The following is a 26,039-nucleotide window of genomic DNA, read 5'->3' as shown; positions in this document are numbered from 1 at the left end:
AAATTTAAATTAAATTGTCATTTTGTCATTATTTGTTCACTTTTGTGTCTTTTCAAAGCTTTTTCTTCAATGACACACAAAAGGAGGTATTTTGAAGAATGCATCTGGTCGCTCTTTTTCCATTGACTATAAATGAGGACTGAAGTGTTCAAGCTTTAAAATAGACTTAAAAAGAACCACAAAGGTCTCTAAAGTTTATGAGTAGTTTATATGACTTATGCACCATATTCCAAGTCTTCTGAAGTAGCTTCATGTGAGAAACAGACCAAATTTAAATAAAATTCACTAAAACTCTTGATATCTGCCACAGCTCTGCTTAAACAAATAGTGAATGATTCGTTCTTTTGAGTCAGATCTTTACAATGAATCAAATGATTCAGTTCAGAACAATTCTCACACACGAATTGGACTGATCTGGTTCATTATTTTAGCTGTGTCTCACACAAAGCTAGGACTTCAGTAGACTTGGATCATGTTGCACAAGTCATATAAATACTCTTGATAAAAAAAATTTGTGGCCTTTGAAGCATAAAATTCCTCATTCGTTGTAATTACACGTAAACTTCACAACACCTCCTATTGTGATCCACAGAAGAAAAACTCATACAGGGCTGTAATGACATAATAGAGGGTAACTCTTGGTCTTAAGGTCTTAACTTAAGACAAGCATCTGCTTCTCTTTAACAAGCATCTTCAAATTTATATGCAAATTCAATGCAGCACAGAGTATATATATATATATATATATATATATATATATATATATTTTTTTTTTTTTTTAAAGAATTACAGAAGGACACACTAGCTTGTGAGGCATAAAAAATGAAAATCTGAGCAAGAAGTAAAACATTAGCCAAGTAGGAAAGGAAACAAAATGAGGTCCATATCAGCCTGGATTAATGTGCTGCGCAAACGCTCTTTCAGAAATTGATTTCTCTTTGGTAGAAATGGCAAATGTCCTTGCCTCATATCAGTGACATGCTCCACTGATAAATCTCCCCACCACTGGAGGCTGGAAACTTTTTCAAATTTCTTTGTACTAGTATTCCTCTGTCGGTCTGGCTCAGTAACATAAAAACCCAGGCAGTGTAAAGAAAATAATCAGACTTTGCTTTGTTTTTAATGAGTCTGTTCTCAGAGGGTTTGAGAGAAGTGCATCTCAAATGACACATTCACACGACCAACTCACCCCCTAAGACTCGACTTCATACACACAAGCCAGCTGTGATCATTCACAAAGTACAAAAATGCACAGAAATTAATATGAGAAACTTCACTGATGGAAATAACAAGGGGGCTGAGATGACATGACATGCTTTTCCTTCTTCTTCAGAGGGCTGAGAATAGAAAACACTCATTGTTGAAATGCTTGGTGTGACGGCAAGGACAGACAAACCGCTTCCAAAACAGTCAAGACACTGGCTTTCTAATTAAACATCTCTGTGAGGACAAAATGAACTGAAGATGAAGGAAAAGGAGTGGGAGACGGACGACGGTCACAATTCATTTCAGAGCAACAAACATGTCAGGAGAGACTCCAGAGTTGTGCCAACGGGACTGGGAAAATGTCAGACTCTGAAGTTATTATAAAGTCATTAAGGACTCCAGAGAGAGAAACAACAAGACCACTGTTACTGTATATTCCACCAACAGCTTGGAACTTATCCTTCTGCAACAATTTAAAGCTGAACTTGTGGCTGAAAGTGAACACTTATTACTCCTCATGACAGAACAACCATTGCACATTCAGACTCAAAATATCAATAATCAGAAAATAAACCACTTACAAATTATTCGTTATAAATATTTACTTAATTTTTAAAAATAATTCTAAATTAAAATTATTCAAATAAACACTAAACAAAATAAACAAATCAATTAATACACACTAGGAACTGGATAGCAACACAAGCAAACAAACACCCAGAATGCGTTTACAACCACCTAGCAACACCCAGTATGCCCTAGTAACACCCTGGCAACCACTCAGAACACTTTAGAATCTACATAGCAACACATTACTGCAAAAATGCATAACAAAACTCTGAAAACCACTCAGAACATCTTAGCAAACACATAGCAACACCCCAATAACCATCTACACCACCCTTAGAATCCGCATAGCAACACGTTAAAAACTGTTGAACAAATGCTTTGCAACAACCGAGCAACCATCCAGAATCCCTTAGAATCCACATAGCAGCATGTTACCAATCAATTAAAACTAGCAACTGCACAGCAACACACACAAAAAAACACCCACAGCAACAATCTAGCAACCACCTCGCAACACCCAGTAATGCCCTAGTAATACACTAGCAACCACTCAGAAAAAAATTTAATTCACATAGCAACACATTACTCCACAACACACTGAAAACCACTCAGAACGTCTTAGCAACCACATAACAACACACTAGCAACCACCTACACCACCCTTAGAATCTGCAACATATTAGCAACTTAACAGTGCACGCACACAATCACCCAAAACACTTTCTTTTATCTTGCAACCACATAGCAATAAGCTAAAACAACAATTTAAGGGTGAGCAAATGATTAAATTTTGATACAATCAATGACACAATTTTCATATATATACAGTACAGGTCAAAAGTTTGGAAACATTACTATTTTTAATGTTTTTGAAAGAAGTTTCTTCTGCTCATCAAGCCTGCATTTATTTGATCAAAATACAGAAAAAAATTTAGTACTGTGATATATTATTACAATTTAAAATAATTGTTTTTAAATTTATTATACTTTAAATTATCATTTATTTCTGTGATGCAAAGCTGAATTTTTAGGATCATTATCACATGATCCTTTAGAAATCATTCTAATATGATGATTCCATTATCAAAGTTGGAAACAGTTCTGCTGCTTAATATTTTTTCAGAACATGTGATAACTTTTTTAGGATACCTTGATGAATAAAAAGTAAAAAAAAAAAAAAAAAAGAAGCTATGTTTTTAAAATATAAATATTTTGTAATAACAATATACACTACTGGTCAGTAATTTGGGTCAGTAATTTTTTTTCTTTCTTTTTTTTTTAAATAAAATCAATACTTTTATTCAGCAAGGATGTGTTAAATTGATAAAAAGTGATAGTAAAGAAAATATATTATTAGAATATATATTATTAGAATTTGTTTTTATTATTTTGAATAAAATGCAGTTCTTTTTAACCTTTTATTCATCAAATATATTAGACAGCAGAACTGTTTCCAACACTCATAATAAATCAGAATATAGAATGATTTCTAAATGATCATGTGATAGACTGGATGTTACATGTGACACTGAAGGCTGGAGTAATGATGCTGAAAAATTCAGCTTTGCATCACAGGAATAAATTATTTTTTTTTAAAGTATATTCAAATAGAATAATATTATTTTAAGTTTTTTTTTTTTTAAGTAATAATATTTCACAATATTACTGTTTTTTCTGTATTTTTGATCAAATAAATGCAGGCTTGATGAGCAGAAGAAGACTTCTTTCAAAAACATTAAAAATAGTAATGTTTTCCAAACTTTTGACCTGTACTGTATGTATATATATATATTATATATATATATATATATATATATATATATATATATATATATTCTATATTACTATATATATATATTACACAACACACTACACATAGTGTATATGTGTGTGTGTGTGTGTGTGTTTCATATATTTTAATATATAAGTAAGTTTTAATGTCCATTCCCCTCTAGAATGTGTTTCTTAAGTTATTTACAGCAAGTTTGTAATTGTGTAGGATACTATATTTGCGTGTGAACATGATATCCTGGATACACTGTAAGTCCAGACTTCTTTAAACATTGATGATGGATCAGGGCTCACACTCGCTTTTCAAGTGGAATCAAAGCTTAAGGAATCAGGAAATTTTTATTTATATATATATATATATATCTTCTATCATTCATCAAAATCATCTGGATTTGAATGGATTAACAGATTGATCAATTTAAAGAGCCTTAATGAGGGAACATATTAGAGCCTAAAGCAAAAACATCATCAACATTAACTTCAAAAAGATAAAATGTGCACGTGGATTAGAGTTCTGCTTCCGAATGATGCCACCTTCGTACAAATCCCTAGAAAGCTGTCTAAATGTGCCGCAGCTCACGTAGCTTATTTCTCTCCAGCAGAATAATCAATTTACATGTTCATTTGCCCCAGTGCAAGATATTAAGACTCACCGCCATCAATATGTACTACATTTATGTTGTTTTATAGCACTTTGGAGCTTAACAGCCTGTGGTCTCAAAATAATGTTCTTCAAAATATAATTTTTTTTTGTTTCACAGAGGAAAGACATGGATGACAAGGATTGAATGAATTTATAAGATCTCATTAAATGAAAAAATCTCCTCGTGGTCTCATGTTGACAAATTAATCTTGTATAAAACCGTATCCATGCAAATGACAAACAACATATTTTGGATTCAAAAGGCGAACTTCTCTACAGAAGGAAGCTGGCGAGTGTCTGATCCACAAATGGAGGCCTTTATGATTTCATTTACTGTAGCTGTCAGAAAATCATTCTCCATCACCTGAGCAAAGTAATCAGAAGAGACACATGAACATGTGGAGACTGACCTCTTCTTCTCGGTTTCATATTTGCTGAGCAGTTTCTGCAAGCCTCCGTTCTTGAAGCCGTGCGAATGGGCTGCTGGAGCTCCTACTGTGACCACATCATAGAAGGAATCTACAGAGGAAACATTGACAAACATCCTTCAACAGGCCTCATGAATCACAAACAAGCCCACAGCACACAGTTTACGTCTATATTTTGTCTTTTTTTATGGGCTTCCTGTTGTTTTGTTAATACATCCAAACAGCTTGTTCCACCTCCAGCTCTCTGAGGCTCTGAAGAACTGCGATACGTCTATTAAACAGGATTCAGTGTGGAACGACATGCTGTTTAGACATACCCAATGTGTTTCAAGAATGGAAAGCACCTGCGCAACAGAATTAATACTACTGAATATCTCCAGTGATCATGTAGAAATGTTTCATGACAGAAAAACCATAAACTAGACAGTAGTATATGCTTCAACTTAATAAAAAATCCATCCATCCATCCATCCACCTAACCACCAACTTACCCATCTATCCATCCATCCATCCAACCACCAACTTACCCATCTATCCATCCATCCATCCACCTATCCATCCATCCATCCATCCATCCACCTATCCATCCATCCATCCATCCATCCAACCACCAACTTACCCATCTATCAATCCATCCATCCACCTATCCACCCACACATCCATCCATCTATCTATCCATCCATCCATCCATCCATCCATCATCCATCCATCCATCCATCCAACCACCAACCCACCCATCTATCCATCCATCCATCCATCCCATCCATCATCCATCCATCCATCCAACCATCCATTCATCCATCTTAAAACCAACCCACCCATCTATCCATCCATCCACCAACCCATCCATCATCCATCCATCCATCCAACCATCCATTCATCCATCTTAAAACCAACCCACTCATCTATCCATCCATGCATCCACCTACCCACCCATCCATCCATGCATCCATCCATCCACCAACCCATCCATCTATCTATCTATCCATCCATCCATCCATCCATCCATCCATCCATCCATCCATCCATCCATCATGTGTTTGTTGGAACTATTCAAATGGTGTTTTCTGACAAAACAATTCATTACACAAAGCAATGAGATTCATTCAGATCTGGCAGTTTTTCACCCTTATTTTCACCAATTGGGGCCCATTTTCATGATTTCAACCTCGATTCCTAAGCTGCCTATGGAGAAAACGGGTAATCTCTTTACTGTGGAGGTCACACACTGCATCTGTAGTATTTCTGTTAGATATATGCAAGTGCAACACATTAAATGGCAAATAATGATCCAGGCCCCTTCAAACACTCTGACCCCTGAGCGCTGGGATCATGACGCCCGCCTGCGCTACGGCCGCTTCGTTCCTCAGCTAATGACGACGAGGTTTTCATGCAACGACTTCCATCCCACCCTCGTGCTCTCGCCGCTTCCGGAGCATCTAATTGGCTGTTTCACAACAGTGTACCCACACGATGAATACAGTGGCATATATACGGGTCAGGATCATCCGTCACGCATGGCCCAATTTGGAGGTGATTTGTGCAAGCTCCTGCAGTCTCTATAAATGGAGGTTCTGATCTGAGGGGCTCAGGCACCTGTGTATCTCCATGGCAGAGATGAATTGTTTGCAGAGGCTAAGAAATGTAGTAGGGCTGTCAATTTAACAAGGTAATTTAGTGCAAGGTAATTTTAATTCTAAATTGTACGAAAAATATATAAACAATTAAAGGGGCCTATTAAAGGGATAGTCCACTCAAAAATGAAAATTCTGTCATCATTTACTCATGTTGTTTGACCATGTTTGTATAGACAAAAACACAGTGGAAGCCAATGGGAACTGTTTGGTTACCAACGTTCTTAAAACACACGTTTTGCATTCAATAGAAAAAAGCAAGTCTGGTTAGGAACGACACTGGGGTCAGTAAATGATGACTGAATTTCATTTTTGGGTGAACTGTCCCTTTAAGAAACAACAATTACAAAAAAAGATGGAGACCGCATGCAACATAACACATAAAATCACTTTTCATAATATAATTTCAATACTTTGGTCTGGTGCAATGTACATGAATCTTTACACATGTTTAAGAATGATTCCTGTTTTGGGGATTTTGTCAGCAATTTTTGCAATTAGTTTGATTAATTTATTGGTCACACTTTAGTTTAGTGACCAATTCTCACTATTAACTAACCATTAACTATGACTTTTGATTATGAATTTTTAGTTCCCCAAAGAACCTTTTTCTTAGCGTGAAGAATGTTTTAATAGTCTAAAGAACGTAAATGAAAAGAATGGAAGGATGGAAAGATTCCATTGATGTTAAAGGTTCCTCGATGAAACATCGATACCAATAAAGAACTTTTATTTTTAAGAGTGAAGGATATCCAATGAGAAATGAATGTGTGAATAGGCTTAGAAAGATTAGAAAACACTTTCATATTTCAAAAAAAAAAAAAAAAAAAAAAAAAAAAAAACTACAGCTCAAAATATTTGACATGTTATGGGACTTAAAAGCAGCTGTAAGTGGCTTGTCACCATCAGGCAAAAAAGAAAAACATCCGTGGCATTTTGCTAGTAACAAGCAAATGCAGTCTGAAAAGTGCTGTCCGCTACTGTCATCTCAGGACTTCTGTCTGATGCTACAAACAAAATCGCCTTCTTGGAAATTGTGTTTGGGCAGCGTGCTTAAATACGGATCACCATTAACAACATGAACTCAGGAGACGACGTCTAGCTTTTAAACTCTCACTCTGTCATTCAACTGTTGACATTCATTCAAATGACATTCCTCTGTACATAAATATAATTAGCAATCAATTGTTTTTTTTTCTTGAAAGCAAAATAATGTATGTAAAATATAATATTATATATTACTACTTTGTATAAACTATTGTTCAAAAGTCTGGGGTACTGTATGTAAGATTGATTTTTAAATAAATGAATACTTTAATTCAGCAAGGACACATTAAATTGCTCAAAAGTGACAGTAAAGGCACTTACATGATTACAAACATTTTCTATTTCTATGCTGTTCTTTTGACCTTCATATTCATCAATGAATCCTGAAAAAAGTGTTAAAAAATTACAATAAATATAAAAATTATATTAAAAATATGCAAAAAGGTAAATACGATCCAAAAGTATACAAAAATACTGTTCAACATATATAATAAATCTTTTTTGAGCAATAAATCATCATATTAGAATGATTTCTGAAGGATCATGTGACACTTAAGACTGGAGTAATGATGCTGAAAATTCATCTTTGCATCACAGGAATAAATTACATTTTACAATATATTCACATAGAAAACAGTTATTTAAATTGTAATAATATTTCAAAATATTAATATAAATGCAGCCTTGGTGAGCAGAAGAGATTTCTTTCAAAAACATTAAAAAAAAAAACTTACCAACCCCAAGCTTTTGACCAGCTTTAATATTGTAAACTTTTTAGTATTTTAAATCAGTTAGTGACTACAAACAATGAGTGGTTTTAAAGTGATATTTAAAACAGATTTTCGAAGGGCTTCACAGTTGCTGTGAATCTGTTATTTTGACATGCATCTTGACCAATCAGAAGTGAGTGTCCTGCTGTGCTGTCATATCCTCATTTAGCTGTCTCAGTGCACGTCTGCACCTGTCAACATCTCCCTGCTGACCCCTTACTGACTGCAGCACCACCTGCCATCGGGACGCCTGTGTGAAACGGAGCATCAGAGGGTGCCAGGCCAAATGCACTTTGCTAATAGGGTGCTGTACTGATCTTTGAGACCACCATGCACTGCTTCCAACACCAAAGTAAACAGCCAGACACATGCTACACAGACAGAGAAAGAGACCCAGAGAAGGTGAAAGAGAGATGCTGTGCAGAATCATATTACTTTAACTAGTACTGCAGTATGTAGTATGTATACTGTGCACAGTAGGCATTGCATACCTGCATTTAACAATTCATATACACAACATATAATATATACTGTACATAGCATTTCTTTGTTCCCTTTAATGTAACATACTGTCTGCAAATGTAGAAAAGCAAGGCTCTTTGAAATGTTATCAGTGCTCTTAAGAAGTGTCAAACTAATTATCTGACCAGTAGTGTTGTGAGCAGACGAAGAAATAAGATAGACTAACAATGAAAAATACAATTAAATGAATGAATTAATAAAGCTGGGTTCAGTTTCATAAACTAAAGTGTAACTACAAAAATAATGATTGCATTTTTGAAATTGTGTCATAATAAATTATATTTCCAAAATGTATATTATTATCTTATTTTCTCTACAGTCATTCTCATTACTGTAATACACCATTTTACAAAAAAAACAATGTTTTTTTTGTAAGATAATTAAGTTCATTAGATGACCCTGAAATAAATTTGTATGACAACTGCATTTTTTAAAATGTATCAGGATTATGAAGTAAATTTCCAATCAAAATGCATATTACTGTATTATCTCTACAGTAATTCATATTATTGTAATACACAATTTAAAATAATAATGTTCTAATGTAAATACTTAACAATTTAAACAATAAATAAATACATAAGGAAATACCATATGTGACCCTGGACCACAAAACCAGTCATAAGGGTCAATTTCTCAAAACTGAGATTTATACATCATCCGAAAGCTGAATAAATAATCTTTCCATTGATGTATGGTTTGTTAGGATTGGACAATATTTGGCCGAAATACAACTATTTGAAAATCTGGAATCTGAGGGTGCAAAAAAATCAAAATACTGAGAAAATCACCTTTAAATTTGACCAAATGAAGTTCTTAGCAATGCATATTACTAATCAAAAATTAAGTTTTAATATATTTACTGCAGGAAATTTACAAAAATATCTTATCTTATCTAATATCCTAATAATTTTTGGCATAAAAGAAAAATCTATAATTTTGACCCATACAATGTTTGTACAAAAAACATACCCCAGTGACTTAAGACTGGTTTTGTGCTCCAGGGTCACACATTACTATTACTACAACTTCAGTATATACAGTAGTATACATAGAAGGCACAGCATACCTGCATTTACCATTTTGTGCAGTATACATTACATATTGTATCCCACAATGCAATGCTCTCTCTCTCTCTCTCTCTCTCTCTCTCTCTCTCTCTCTCTCTCTCTCTATAAATATAAAACTTGTATATTAATATAAAAATATAATTATTAATATTTTTTATTTCTAAGACAATTAAGTTTTAAGTTCATTAGATAGCTCTCTGAAATAAATTTGTATAACAAAAGTAGCATTTTACTGTTTAAAATATTATTATGGAATAAGGCATTCATGAATTCATGATTCATGATATGTTTACTTTAAATATAGTTTTATTTAAATGTACACAGTAGGCAGTACGCTAGTATTCAATTCCAAACCCAGCCAGAGATTGTAAACAGAGGGAATAAGGACACGCATGAGACGCACCTGTTTTCCTTGGACACGTCACCCGCATTCTCTGTGTGTGCAGGTTGATGGGAATGAACTCCAGATATTTCTGGCCTTTGCTGCAGCTGGGCTTGAACAACGGGCCTGGGAAAGATCACCAAAAGCCAAGCGTTTAGATGTAATCTGCTTTAGCCCTCGTTCAAGAAAAAAAAACAAGCACACACACAAACACACAGCGGGGACTCTGCCATCTCCTTCTATTGAACTACAGCCTCATGCAAATACAACCCTTTACTATTATTCTGACTTGAATGTGTTGGTTGCGAAGCATTATAGTGGCCAGTTTGAATGCATTCGAGTACAAAGCCACGACTTGATTAAAGACTTGATTAAATGAATAAAAAGAAGGCAATTAAACATCAATTGAAGGTGAGAGCCAAATCAAAGAGCCTTCACGCAAGGCCTTTCATTTAAACGTGTGAAGGTAACGTCTTTCATACAGGCCTAATAAAGGATAAAAGAAATCATGGATGACCTTGAGTGACTCGTGCTGTAGCAATGACCGCTCAGAGCTGCATACAAACACCGCAATCTGATTACAAATATCACTCTCCCAAATACCAGCTCATTTATTCTCAGATCTACTAAGCACAGGGTTTTGCTCAAATTAAGCACCACCTGCCTTGTACAAAAACAACCCAATTAAAATCTTCAGAAACGGATACTGTAAGCCCCTATGGTGAAGCAAATATCGCCCAGCGACACGGCAGGCTTTTGATCGCTTCAGTGTAATATATGCAAAAATATAGCCAGCAGAGACTCTTTGAAATGTTATCCGTGCTCTTAAGAACTTTCAAAACAAACTACTTATCTGACCAGTTGTGTTGTCAGCAGACAAAGAAATTATAGAAATAAACTAACAACAAATAAATAAATGATACGCTAAATAACATTGGGTTCATAACATAAAAGAAAGCTACAAAGATAAATATTGCATTTTGCATGTTTTTTGAAAGATAATTAAATATTATTTCCACTCAAAATTCATACTACTATATTATTATTCTCAATTCTCAGTAACTAACAATAAATAAATAAAAGTAAAACTTGATATTATTATTCTACTATACAAAAAATACTAATATGTCTATACAGTACAACAAAACTACTATGCATTAATACTTCACATGCATTTTTAAAAGTAAACAATAAACAATTCCAAAAAAAAAAAAAAAAAAAATTGGTGGGGCGGGGATGGGGGGTGGTGAAAATAACGCCACATTTTGATAAAGTTTTTTTTTTCACTTGATCCAAAATATAATCAATAATTAAGTATATTTCACCCCGCAAAATTCATATTATTATTCTTGATGGTGATTTGCATTACTGTAATACAGCTTTTCTCTGAATTACAAAAAAGCTGAAATGTTTATAAACACTTTACAATTTAAAAATAAAAACAAACAAACAAATAAAATAAATCGAGGAATATTGTCATGAAAACAATGTCACAATGCAAAAAAAAAAAAGTCTTAAAATAGGGTTAACTTTGATAATAGTATTCTATTGCATGACACAAAATTTATTTTGCATTGTGACAATATTCCTCAATTTATTTATTTGTTTGTTTGTTTTATTTTTAAGCAAAATATCAAATTCTCAATCGACACCAAAAGCACAAATGAACTCTTAAAGAAGTGCTGTAATTATTAAAGCTGATCAGACTCAAAGGCTGTGTGCTTTAAAAGCATATAAACATTAATGAAAGGTTGTACAGCCCCACAGCCCACCGAACATCACAATACACCACCGCTGCTGCTCACACAGCTCAGATTCTGCTCAATATCACTCAAATATAGATCAGACCTCCCAAGGCCTCCACAGAATGCCCTTTTTATTAATATCAAAACATACTGAGGATGAGGAAAGTAAAGAAATAAAAAGCAACATCCACACTGAAACATGACCTTTAAATATTTTTATCACTGCTGTTAGTTTGACCCTTGTCAAGTTGAAAATGTACAAGCTGAAACATTTAACAAGGCATAAATTCACTACACCTCCACAGCATTAAGTCGGGTGGGTCAGAAACGGCACTCATGGACACAGAAAAACATCGGGGCTAAAAAATACTGCATGAACCCAAATTAGTGTGTTTTATATAGTTATATTTGGTTTAAATTTTAACAAAAGTTTCATGCAATCATTCTAATTAAGATCTAAAAAAGCACTGCTCTAAAAAACAATGACATGTATATTTAAAAAAGGATGATAAGATATTAAAAGCACTCCTCAGTCTCTAGGTAAAAGTTTTTAATAAGAACAGAATGAATGAGCGCATCTTTAAGCGTCACTCATGCTGAGCACTTCTGGATAGTTTAGTGTTACTTTGTGCTCCGTGTGGCAGCGCTGTCAGTCAGACAGATGTGCTCTCTCCTGGGACACGGGCTAATGGAGGCACACACACCATCTGCCCACACAGGTGCTGCCGAAACCTGCCCAGGGAAACCCCAGCAAAACTGGACACTTGTTTTAGAAGTGGACACTATGACTAAAACATACCTGTCAACATTTGGGTCCCAAAATACGGGAGACGGGGCGGGGGCGGGGCAAAAGTTTCAATTATTATATTATATTATTATTATATTAATTTAAACAGTTATTATCAAACAAATATTTAAACTGAGTGTATATCAAACTGTGTGCTTTCTGCATAAAAATAAGGGTTGTTTTTGGATTTGGACTTAAAAAAAAAGCTGAAGGTCTTATTGAAAAATGCAAATTCATTCTCTCTTCATTCTTTCGCTTTTCACCAGGAATATTTGCTGACGTGATTATTCATATAATGAGGTTTGGCCCATACAAATTATGGGAGTTTTACTGGAGGCAAATGTAGCGCAAACATAAAATACGCTCAGTGGGATTTTTTAATAGAAAGATTAAATATACGGGAGAAATGTGGGAAAATATTTAAATGGTAAAATACGGGAGAATCCCAGGAAAAAATGGGAGGGTTGACAGGTATGGACTAAATCCTGTATAAAATTTGATACATCACAGTAACAGAAATTTTTGTTGTATATTCTTTTTTTTGTGTGTGTGCTATTTTATGTTTAGGCGAGTTGGTGGCTAATAAGGTTAAGGGTTGGTCATCATGCTTATTTTTTTATATTAAAATATATTTTAAAATTAAAATATATGAATATATATATATATATATATATATATATATTATTTATTTATTTTTTTTCATGAGATTGTGTTATAGAATCCAGTACAGTACTTTAACAAAAGATAATAAGATTGAATGATTCATGTTTATTATCATTTTTGGTCTTTGTGGTTTCAGCCTGAGATTCTTATTAATTTATTCAGTGCAACTCCTCCACATAATAAAAAATAGGGATCTTCAGCATTAATAAATATAATAAGTAAACACTTTATTGATTTGTGTGGATGCAGTATATGGATAAAAATATCCTGCGGTGTGAGACTACAAGCCTTCAAAATAACCTGTCACACTGCAGGACTAAAGAACTAGTCGAGGCAAAAAGTGATTAAAAGTAATGGAAAAGAAATGCATCAACGAACTACCTTGAAAAAAAGGATCATGTCTATTTGTCAGCTATGCAAACACAAACGCACTTTGTCTCTTTTCCATAAAAAGCCAGCAGTCTCATTATTTCTGTCCCTCTGACAGTTTTTCTCTCATAAGATCTCCTTCTCACTACAGAAGCGCATAATGATGAGAGTTCAATGCGATCTCCAGTCAGAGACGAGTGTACTTGAGCAGGAGCATCGTGCATGTTTCTCTGCTTCCATTAAACGCCCTTCTCAGAAATACTAAGAAAAAAGTCCCAGGCCCACCATAGAACCTAGAAGGCACAGCTAGCTATTGGCACAGAAGCCTCTAACTGATTCAGCTTTGCTGTAGGTCTCCTGTACCAAGGGTTTTCAGGGTTTCCCTCCCGTCAAACATGCACTGAAGTCCCTGGGCAACAGCAGCAGGAGTAGGCTGTGGTGTCTGCGGCCTGCAGGCTCATATAGCACAGACTGTCTGTGGTTTTGCAGTGGTTCTGGGGAACAAATCAGCGTCTGAGGCTTAATAAACTGGTTTTATGCTTACGTGAGCTCTAGAGCCAACAAAGAGCAAATAGTCTTGCTAAAAATGTGATTTCTGTCAATTTACTCACCCTGATGTTGTTACAAAACCCTTTTTAGTTACTTTCTGCCATGGCACACAAATGGAGATGTTTAACAGATTGTCGTCTTCTCCCAAAAACAATAGTGTTTCCAATGGCAGTCAAAAACACCATAAAAGTATCCAAACAGTTCATGCGACTCAAGCAATGTGAAGCGTCTTTTGGAGAAACATTAAAAATTCAGTTTGTAAGTGACATAAAATTTCACCTTCTTTTAGCATCAATAACATCAAACCTACCAAATGTGCCATTTTTTCATCCATCAACAATTGAATGAAAGCTTTGATTATCACATAAAACTGTTATATGACTTAAAAAGTGTTCAAAGAGTGTTCTACTGTTCAAAAGTTTGAGGTCAGTTAGACTTTTTGTAATGTTATTCTGCTCACCAAGGCTGCTTTAATTTGATCAATAATACAGTAAAAACTGTAATGTTGTGAAATATTATTACAATTTAAAATAAACATTATTGTTTGAATATATATTAAAATGTAATTTATTTCTGTGATCAAAGCTGAATGTTCAGCATCATTACTCCAGTCTTCAGTGTCACATAATTCTTCAGAAATCATTATAATATACTGATTTGCTGCTCAAGAAACATTTCTGATTATTATCAGTGTTGAAAACAGTTGCACTGCTTGACATTTGTTTTGGAAACCACAAGACATTTTATTCAGGATTATTTGATCAACAGAAAGTAAAAAATAAATAAAAAATAAAAATAAAAATTATAATATGTATTTTTTTTGTAACATTATAAATGTCTTTACTGTCACTTTTGACCAATTTAATGCATCCTTGCTGAATAAAAGTATTAAAAAAAAAAATCTCTGAACAGTAATAAATATATACACAATTTCATGTGATGTTTATGGTAGTTTTATGTTTTAATTTTTTTATTATTACTATTTTTCTTTACAAGTTTCAGCAACACTAGGGTGAGTCAATGCAGAAGAAAAGCAAACGGCTTTAAAGAAAAGTCCAGGAAGCTTCCTCACTTATTTTAATTACCCTTGACTTATTCCGTGGCTCGGTGGAGTCTTTGCTTGGATATGTCTTACTTTGCTCTCTGTGACGGGGCGGGTGAGGATGTGGACTTCTCCACCCACACAATCCCGCTGGAGGACTGACAAACAACAGGATTAGCTCCCAGTGCCTCTAATTCCACCGGCTGCAAACAATGCTAACACAAAATGATTAATTCATTAGTTAACACACTCTGAAGTACCTTGAGTCCGCTTGTCTAATTAAAAATGAATTAATCGAAAGGGGGGAAAACACCACAGAGCTTGTGTTTTGTTTTGTTTTTTGGACCATAGCCAAACGACTGCAATACCTGCCCTGAGGTGATGAGGGCAGCAGGAGAACAGATCTGCCCTTTTGAGAAATGCCAGCTGAAACCAAACACTGTCTCAAGCCACAAGTTGCCAACCTTGTGATAACATTAGACATCAATAATTAATACTCTGCAGTGGCACTGCAGTGAGTGGATTATGACAACATCCCAGAGGACAGGAGAACATACACAGACACGACGGCTTGTAACGGCCACGTAATGTTTAACGTTATTCAGGTTAATGTCTCTTTAAATATGTTTTGCTGTACGTTCGAATGCTGTTCCATGAGCGCGCACGTACAGAGAGATGGATGGTCGCTCTACCGCTGATTATCACAGCACTGTGTTTAACTTCTTTTGTTTCTGTTTGTTACGTTACCAGAGTATTTTATTTCCTGTTTTGTACTCGCCCTTTCACATGTGTGTGAGAAGAGTATGCTGTGCAAACGACTATAAAGGCTCGTGAAACAACTTTCTGATCGCCTCGAGTTTTTTCTTCTTTTGCCCTCTGCTTCATCCGGGTAGACTCGTCCTCTCTGGTAGACGTTACAAATTGGCGCCCGAACAATTGGATTCATACCAACCATCTTTCATGTTTATCTACGGGGATATTCGCTTCGATATATTATTTTGTTGGGAGGAGGTTTTTCGTTGCAGCCACCGGGTCGTGCTGACTAGCTTGCTAACTGTGTGGACTGGGCGATCGGCGCGTCACTGATTTCCAGGTACTGCGAAGGCGTTTCAGTGGCTGATTGTTTATGTTTTCTTCGTGGACTGGCCGCCCATGGACTACTTTGTGAGTTTATATTGACTTTTGGATGTGTTTCAACATTTTTGCCCTAAGGATCACTGACCTGTTAAACCTGAACTGAGCTGCATTGTGCTGTGTCAGAATATAACTGATAAGACATTATTTTCCGCTAATCGTACATCTGTGCAACGAGTGCCAGTGCGGACTATTCACATGTGATTTGAGGGAATGTGAAGAGCAAACGGGGACATTATTTGATTTTAGTTTTTTTCCGGAGCATGGCCATCTGTTCATTTAAATCCAGCACCTGTGGACTATAGTCTTCTTTTACAGACACTAGGTGGGGTTAAATTCAATTGTGTCTGGCAGAAATTTGGTTTCTTTGCAAATCGTGTGTTTCTCCATCTTTTTCTGAGTTTTTCTTGATGTAGGTCATATTGCTATATAACACTTATGCAAAGTATCTAGCAGGTTTAGTTAAAAAGGAAGGGTGAATTAATGTAATTTTTTTTGAGAACATTTAAAAAAAAATATATATATATATCACTGTTTATTTCCTTTGGGAGTACATAAGCTATTATTGCTTTGACTATAATATTTGTGGAAATTTACTGTTTTTTTCTAGTTTTTATTCGCATTGCTTCATTGTGACAGCGCTTTGTACGAAATGGCTACTTACCCCGACTTGCAGTTTGACCTAACTGACTGGCCCACTGTCAGTCCACAACAGGGGGAGTCGCAGCATTCTATTAGAGACTTAAAGGACCAAGTCCAGATGTTAAAAGCAGAGGTGGCAGTGTTGCAACGGTGCCTTCATGACTCGATTGACCTGCAAAAAGGCATGCTGGACCGCTTAGTGCAGCAGAAACATAAAGAACCAGCTACTCCACATCCAGCTCCCTTGGCCAGCTCAACGCCTTACGGTGTGGCTCAAGCTCCGTCGATGACTTCAAGGTCAGTGCCAATTGGTGTCTCTTACAGTCATGCACCCTTGTTTACTCAGCCACTTGTGGTGGATTCGGCTTCCATGACAAATGCACTTACCTCTATGCTTAATAAATCACGGCTTGAGCCCCCGGTATTTGCTGGAGACGGCTCCCTAAATCCTGAGGAATGGCTTCAGTCACTTAACATATACAGAACCTCCTTGGATCTCACAGATGCACAAATCCTCCTTGAGCTCCCTCATTTCCTGTCAAAAGAGAAAAGAAAATGGTTTCCCACCCTTAGCACTCATGTGACCACTTGGACTAAGTTCTGTGAGTTTTTAGGACAATCTTTCTGCCTTCGGACAATCAAGAGCATATTCTAAGGGGCATTTTAGACCGCATGCAATTGCCTGATGAGCCACTGCCAACTTTTGTCGCTCACATGTTGGGTGAGTTTCGTAAGCTCAAGACCCCTCCACCCCAACAAGAGCAAATTGACTTGATACGGAAACATGTGCTTGAAAAATACAGAGTCGCTCTTTATGGCACACCAATACCATCATTCATGGACCTTCTCTTGAGGGCTCACGAGCTTCATGCAGTCCTTGGTCCAAGTGTGGGGTGTCCGCCTCAATTACGGGCTAGCGGTGCGCCCTCAAGAAATGTTCATTGCTTTAAATGCTCCTTACCTGGTTTCACCACTCGTACTTGCCCAAACTGTAGTCAGAAAGTGGAGCAGCGGTTGCCTCCTACAGAGTCTCTGAACATGTCGGGTGATGTTTAATATGGAACCTGAATCTGATGGCTCTGACCAGGCTTTTGGGAATGGGAAAGTAATCTCTGGCTTTAACCAGAGGGGAAACTTCAGGGGAGGGAGGACGTTCAGACGGGGCAATCCTCCCTCCAGAAGGTAATTGTGCCTCGTTTTCCTGATGCTTCCATAAATAATCAGCCTACTTTTTGCCATATGGAGGATGTTGTTTCCTTGTCTCATTGGAATACCCCTTTCAGAGTAAAGGTTAATCTTTATGGAAAAGCTTTTGATGCCACTCTTGACACTGGTGCTTCCCTATCGGCAGTGCAATCTGTAGTTGTCAAGACTATTCCTGGGGGGGACACACGAGTGAAACCGTGGACCGCACCTCCTATTCAGCTTGCAGATGGCGCATCCTGTTGCCCACTAGGTGTCATCTGGTTGTCTTTGGGTTTCATGGGTCAGCACTTCTATCATCGTTTTGCTGTTCTTCAATGTCTTTCTTCTCCTATTATTCTTGGAATGGATTTCATGTTGAGATCTTCGGTCACACTCCATGTTCCATCCAGGACGGTGGTGCTTGGAGATGAGCCAGTGCCCCTTGAGGAGTTTGAGGGTGCAGACCTAATGATGCCTGGTCCTGATTTGTTGTGCTTAGGGGTTAGTTCTTCTACCCTGTCCATGAAAGTCGAGGAAGCATCCCTGAATAACGAACAGAAATACAAATTGACTGAGCTGCTGGAAACTTTCAGTGGGTTGTTTGATGGACATTTGGGACGCACCACCCTTGTGGAGCATGAAATCAACACAGGTGAGGCAAGGCCAGTTCACCTTGCCCCCTACCGCACTTCTCCTGCTAAAAAGGAACTCATCGAGTCTCAAATCAAGGACATGTTAAAGGAAGGAATAATTGAACCTGCTTCTGGTCCTTGGGCTGCTCCAGTCGTAATCGTCCCGAAACAGTCAGGGGAACCAAGATTCTGTGTTGATTACCGTGCTCTAAATAAGCTCACAGTCAAAGACTCCTATCCTCTCCCGGGGATTGATGAATCCCTTGACTTTCTGGCTAGAGGTGCTTTCGTTTCCACTATTGACCTGGTTAGAGGCTACTGGCAGGTTGGGATGGCGGAGAACTCAAAACAGAAGACTGCTTTCATCTCCCACTGTGGGCTATTTCAGTTTCGGGTCTTGCCTTTTGGATTGTGCAACGCGCCCGCCACATTCCAAAGACTAATGAACTCTGTCCTTGCGGGTCTCATCTATAACTCCTGTGCCGTCTACTTGGATGATATTGTGTTAGTGTCACCTACCTTTGAACAGCACCTTGTTGACCTGAAAGAAGTTCTTGACAGGCTGGAATCTGAGGGGTTGTCTGTTAAGCTTGAGAAATGCCAGTTCTGTAGGAGTGAACTCACTTTTCTTGGGTACAATGTCACTACGGATGGTGTCCGGCCCAATAAGGACAAAGTAAAAGCTGTAACTGATTTCGTAAGCCCTACTAATGTTAAGCAAGTCAGACAGGTTCTAGGACTGACCAGCTATTACAGACACTTCATTCACGATTATGCCTGCCATGCAGAGCCCCTTTTGCTCTTACCAGATCGGATGTTCCCTTTAAGTGGTCAAGTGAATGTCAGGCTGCCATGGATTTTCTCAAGGACAAGCTGACTTCCGCACCTGTCTTGAAATTTCCTGACTTTTCGCGTCCTTTCTTTATCCATGCAGATGCATGTGACATTGGGCTCGGTGCCGCTCTCATGCAGAGAGATGACAACGGCAGAGATGTGGTAGTGGCCTACGCGAGCCGATCGCTTCATAAGGCTGAGAGACCATATTCAACTCCAGAAAAGGAGTGTTTGGCTGTCATCTGGGCCCTTGAACACTTCAGGCCATATATAGAAGGACTTCATGTGACATTTTTTTCAGACCACAGCTCCTTAAGATAGCTGATGTCTCACCTGAACCTCTCTGGCCGGCTGGCTAGATGGTCTCTCCGATTACAGTACTTTGACTTTGATATTGTCCATAGGCCTGGGACAAGTAATAAAGTGCAGGACGCTCTTTCTCGTAACCCTGTCCCGTCCTGCGGTGCACCTTTGGAAGTTCTCCCTGATTATGCCATTATTGGGGGCCTTGATCTACGTATTTTACCCCCTGTAATTTTTTCAGATCGGGAGAACCTCAGGCAAATGCAACTCAATGATCCAGTTACAGGACAGCTTCTGGGAATGTTGGAGGGTCAAGATGTCAGGAATAGTGAGGAGTTGTCTCAGTATGTGATTCAGGATGGACTCCTGTACTTTGTGGACGACAAAGTATCCTGTAATCTTCACCCCATGAAGCGCCTTAAGCTGTATGCACCTACGGCCATTAAAAGGAGTCTGATGGAATATTACCATGATCACCCACTGGCTGGACACTTGGGAATGACTAAAACTATTGCGAGACTCAAGATGCGATTTTATTGGCCAAAGTTGTCATCTGACGCAAAAAAATATGTAGCCTCCTGTACTGTCTGTCAGTTCACGAAACCAAGCCAAAGGAAACCCGCTGGGCTTATGGTCCCTATATGCCCACAAAGACCTTGGGAGTATACGGGTGTGGACTTCGTGGGTCCCTTGCCGCGCACACCCTGTGGGAATGCGTACATCCTGGTTTTCGTGGACTACTTTTCGAAGTGGGTGGAGGTTAGCGCGGTGAGAGAAGCAACGGCCCAAGTTGCCGCCAGCAAGTTGCTTAGTGAGGTCTTCGCACGGCATGGCACGCCCACTTACCTAATCTCGGATAGAGGGTCTCCATTTGTTAGTGAACTCTTCAATCATGTACTCACCACTCTGGGGTCAGAACACAGACTTACAACTGCGTATCACCCCCAAACAAATGCAACTGAGAGGGTAAATCGGTCACTGAAGACTGCCATCCGTGCTTATGTCGGCATTAAGCACACGGCATGGGATCGTTACCTGCCCCAAATTTGCTTTGCCTTGAGAACTGCACCACACGAAAGCACCGGCCATAGTCCATCCATGTTGTTGTAAACGGACGTGAATTGACTACTCCTCTTGACATCATTACTCAGCCAAACAGTGATGGGATGGATGAACCAGGTATTCCTTACCCTGAGAGCTTGGAGTCTTCGATCAGAGAGGCACATGATCATGCTAGGTCCATTTTGGCGGAAAGCCATGCCAAGAGGAAGAAGTACTATGACCGGAGGCGTCGACCTGTTTTCTTACTCAATGGATGAGCTGGTAAGAGTGAAGACTCATCCTCGTTCAGATGCTCTGGCGAACTTCACTGCTAAGTTGGCGCCGGTGTATACAGGCCCATATCGCGTCACACAAAAGCTGTCCGAGGTGAACTACAGGCTCACAGATGTGAGTACAGAAGCAGATGCTGGTGTATTTCATGTTGCAAACATGCTGCCCTTTCGTACTTGGGACACATCTGGCAAAGCTGAGACTGTGCCCACAGAGGGTTCCGTTCCAGAAGCATCAGTTGACGATAGGAATGACGTGCATGAGGAAATCAATGGCGGTGCTACAACCATGACTTTGACTGACCTACAATTGGAGAATGAAGATAATTGGCCTGTGTCAACCAGTGTTCGTGATCAGTCAGGAAGTGTGGATAGTGTTAACTCTTTGCCAGACATGCAAGCCGAATTTGCAACTCAGAACGATGACTTGGCTGTTGGTGGTAATGATCCAAACAGACGTCACTATAACTTGAGACCTCGATGTGCACCACGAATCACCTCAGACTGGTCAACTAATAGGTGGACTAACGTATACCACACAGACAGACTTGATCTTAAATAATATGTTGATTGTGTTTGTGGATACATTATATTTTCTTGACTACGGTAAAGTCAACAAAAAGAATGATTGCTTTATGTGGAAAAAGTGATGTTTAACATTGAATATCCATTTCGTTGACACGTTTCTGGATCAGTTGTCGGAAACGGAAAAAAGTGGAAAAAAAAAAAGAAAAATGTTCAATGTTTTATAATTTGTTACATGCTCTTGTTGTTTCTCTCAGATTTGCCGCTGCAAACTATGTACTTTGGTCAGTACGTGAAGTCTTGTATGCCAGTGTGTAACTTATTACATGCCCCTGTATGGTTATGTTATTTTGTCAACTTTTCATGTATGAGGTTGTCAAAAATGTTGGACTACTTAGTCGTGTACGGCTGGGGACAGCCTTATCTGCCTGGGGGGGATCTGTAACGGCCACGTAATGTTTAACGTTATTCAGGTTAATGTCTCTTTAAATATGGTTTTGCTGTACGTTCGAATGCTGTTCCATGAGCGCGCACGTACAGAGAGATGGATGGTCGCTCTAAAACCGACCGCTGATTTCTCACAGCACTGTGTTTAACTTCTTTTGTTTCTGTTTGTTACGTTACCAGAGTATTTTATTTCCTGTTTGTGTACTCGCCCTTTCACATGTGTGTGAGAAGAGTATGCTGTGCAAACGACTATAAAGGCTCGTGGAACAACTTTCTGATCGCCTCGAGTTTTCTTCTTTTGCCCTCTGTTTCATCCGGGTAGACTCGTCCTCTCTGGTAGACGTTACAGGCTACCCTAGCAGCTACCCTACTGACAAAAACAATGGACCTTTTTGCTGTCAAATTTCGCTAAAATGACTTGTCACCTTAAAGCAAAAATACACTTCCCCTTTAAGACTTGTTTCCTAAAAGGAAATCTCATTTAATGTTGGAATTCGTCTTAAGTTGGTTTTCTGAACAACAAGTCAGATTAAAAAAAAACAACAACAAAAACGTAGTACACATGGAACGGCTGTGAGGGGAGCAAGGCGTCTGCTACACAGCAAACAAGATTAGAGGACCGATGTAGCAGCTGGCCACTCGTGGCTGTCCGAGAGGCAGAATAACCTGAGATCTCACCGTCTCCCCTCTCCTTCCTTCAGGGATGGACACATCACATCACCGCTCAGGCTGACAAAACACCAGCCTGCACAATTTCATCCCCTGAATATAAGCCTCAAGATAATGGGTCCATCGATCAGGCAGATCCAGTTTTTTTTTTTTTCCGTCCCCGTCACGGCTTATTAGAGGGGCAAAATCATCAAAATGACTATTTTTGCTTGGAGTGAGGAGAACCGCGGCTGAAAAAATGGCATTTTGTGCTCCATTTATTTTTCCTCCACTGAATATTCCATGATCACCCACATGGCTGGACACTTGGGATGACTAAAAACGATGCGAGACTCAAAAAATGCCGATTTTTATATTGTTGCCACGTCACATCTCACCTATGTCATCTGAACGCAAAAAAATATGTAGACCTCCTTACTGTCTGTCAGTTCACGAAACCAAGCCAAAGGACACCCGCTGGGCGTGTGGTCCCTATACATTAGCCCACAAAGACCTTGGGGAGTATACTTGTCGTGGACTTTCGTGGGTCCCTTGCCGCGCACAACCCTGTGGGAATGCGAACAATCCTGGTTTTCGTGGACTGACTTTTCGAAGTGGGTGGAGGTTAGCGGGGTGTAGAGAAGCAACGGCCCCCCAAGTTGCCGCGCGCCAGCAAGTTGCTTAGTGAGGTCTCGCACGGCATGGCACGCCCACTTACCTAATCTCGGATAGAGGGTCCATCCATTGAGTTAGTGAACTCTTCAAGCTCATGTGAACTGGGCACCACTCTGGGGTCAGAACACCAGACTGTACAACTGCGTATCACCCCCAAACAACATGCAACTGAGAGGGTGAATCGGTCCACTAAGACTGCCATCCGTGCTTATGTCGGCCCCAAGCACACGGGCATGGGTTCGTTTACCCTGCCCCAAGATTTGCTTTGCCTTGAGAACTGCAACAACACAACGAAAGCAACCGGCCATAGTCCGGGTCCATTTTTGTTGTACGGGGCGTGAAAGGTTGACTACTCCTCGTGACATCATTACTCAGCCAAACAGTGTGATGGATGGATTTGAACCAGTATTCCTGTGTACCCTGAGAGCTTGGAGTCTTCGTATGCAGGAGGGGCACATGGTCATGCTAGAGGTCCATTTTTGGCGGAAAGCCATGCCAAGAGGAAGAAGTACTATGACCGGAGGCGATCGACCTGTTTCTTACTCAATGGATGAGCTGGTAAGAGTGAAGACGCATCCTCGTTCAGATGCTCTGGCGAACTTCACTGCTAAGTTGGCGCCGGTGTATACGGCCCATATCGCGTCACACAAAAGCGAGTCCGAGGTGAACTACAGGCTCACAATGTGAGTACAGAGTAAAGAAGCCAGATGCTGGGTGTATTTCATGTTGCACACTGCTGGTGCCCTTCGTACTTGGGACACATCTGGCAAAGCTGAGACTGTGCCCACAGAGGGTTTCCGTTTCCAGAAGCAATCAGTTGACGATAGGAATGACGTGCTATGAGAAAATCAATGGCGGTGCTACAACCATGACCTTGACTGACCTACAATTGGAGAATGAAGATAATTGGCCTGTGTCAACCAGTGTTCGTGATCAGTCAGGAAGTGTGGATAGTGTTAACTCTTTGCCTGACAGCAAGCCGAATTTGCAACTCAGAACGATGACGTGGCTGTTGGTGGTAATGATCCAAACAGACGTCACTATAACTGTGAGACCTCGATGTGCACCACGAATCACCTCAGACTGGTCAACTAAATAGGTGGACTAACGTATACCACACAGACAGACTGATCTTAACATAATATGTTGATTGTGTTTTGTGGATACATTATATTTTTCTTGCCTACGTAAAGTCCAACAAAAAGAATGATTGCTTTATGTGGAAAAAGTGATGTTTAACATTGATATCCATTTCGTTGACACGTTTCCGGATTCTGGTTGTCAGTTGTCGGAAACGGAAAAAAAGTGGGAAATAAAAAAGAAAAATGTTCAATGTTTTATAATTTGTTACAATGCCTCTTGGTGTTTCTTCTCTCAGATTTGCCGCTGCAAACTATGTACTTTGGTCCATATGTGCTGTCATGTATGCCAGTGTGTACCTTATTACATGCCCCTGTATGGTTATGGTTATTTTGTCAACTTTTCATGTATGAGGTGGTTCAAAATGTGGACTACTTAGTCGTGTACGGCTGGGGACAGCCTTATCTGCCTGGGGGGATCTGTAACGGCCACGTAATGTTGAACGTTATTCAGGTTAATGTCTCTTTAAAATATGTTTTGCTGTACGTTCGAATGCTGTTCCATGAGCGCGCAACGTACAGAAGAGATGGATGGTCGCTCTAAACCCGCTGATTATCACAGCACTGTGTTTAACTTCTTTTTGTTTCTGTTTGTTACGTTACCAGAGTATTTTATTTCCCCCCGTTTTGTACTCGCCCTTTCACATGTGTTTGAGAAGAGTATGCTGTGCAACCCGACCTATAAAGCTCGTGGAACAAACTTTCTGATCGCCTCGAGTTTTCTTCTTTTGCCCTCTGTTTCATCCGGGTAGACTCGTCCTCTCTGGTAGACGTTACAGGCTACCCTAGCAGCTACCCTACTGACAAAAACAATGGACCTTTTTGCTGTCAAATTTCGCTAAAATTACAGCACCTTAAAGCAAAAATACACTTCCCCTTTAAGACTTGTTTCCTAAAAGGAAATCTCATTTAATGTTGGAACTTGTTTTAAGTTTGTTTTCTGAACAACAAGTCAGATTAAAAAAAAACAACAACAAAAACGTAGTACATGGGAACAGCTGTGAGGGAGCAAGGCGTCTGCTACACAGCAAACAAGATTAGAGACCGATGTAGCAGCTGGCCACTCGTGGGCTGTCGAGAGGCAGAATAACCTGAGATCTCACCGTCTCCCCTCTCTTCCTTCAGGGATGGACACATCAACACCGCTCAGCTGACAGAACACAAGCCTGCACAATTTCATCCCTGAATATAAGCCTCAGTAATGGGTCCATCGATCAGGCAGATCAGTTTTTTTCGGCCCGTCACGGCTTATTAGAAGGGCAAAATCATCAATGACTATTTTTGCTTGGTGTGCGGAGAGACACGGCTGAAAAATACTGGCATTTT

At 38.9% G+C, this 26,039-nt stretch overlaps 1 protein-coding gene across 11 annotated transcripts in view; it reads right to left on the bottom strand.

Moving 5' to 3' along the window:
* The window catches only part of LOC109093063 (type II inositol 3,4-bisphosphate 4-phosphatase), a 577,378-nt gene that overhangs the window by 34,142 nt on the left and 517,197 nt on the right, over positions 1-26,039 (bottom strand). For 10 of the 11 annotated variants that reach the window (XM_042762647.1, XM_042762586.1, XM_042762578.1 and 7 more), the window contains 2 exons: positions 10,085-10,189; positions 4,621-4,729 (listed from right to left, as the gene is read on the bottom strand). In XM_042762647.1, coding sequence (XP_042618581.1) covers positions 4,621-4,729; positions 10,085-10,189 — 214 coding nt within the window. The remainder of the gene's footprint in view (positions 1-4,620; positions 4,730-10,084; positions 10,190-26,039) is intronic. The other variant, XM_042762595.1, reaches the window with a different exon arrangement.

The sequence above is a fragment of the Cyprinus carpio genome, chromosome A1 (assembly GCF_018340385.1).
Source record: "Cyprinus carpio isolate SPL01 chromosome A1, ASM1834038v1, whole genome shotgun sequence".
Taxonomy (NCBI): Eukaryota; Metazoa; Chordata; class Actinopteri; order Cypriniformes; family Cyprinidae; genus Cyprinus; species Cyprinus carpio.
This window is presented reverse-complemented; position numbering and strand designations above follow the sequence as displayed.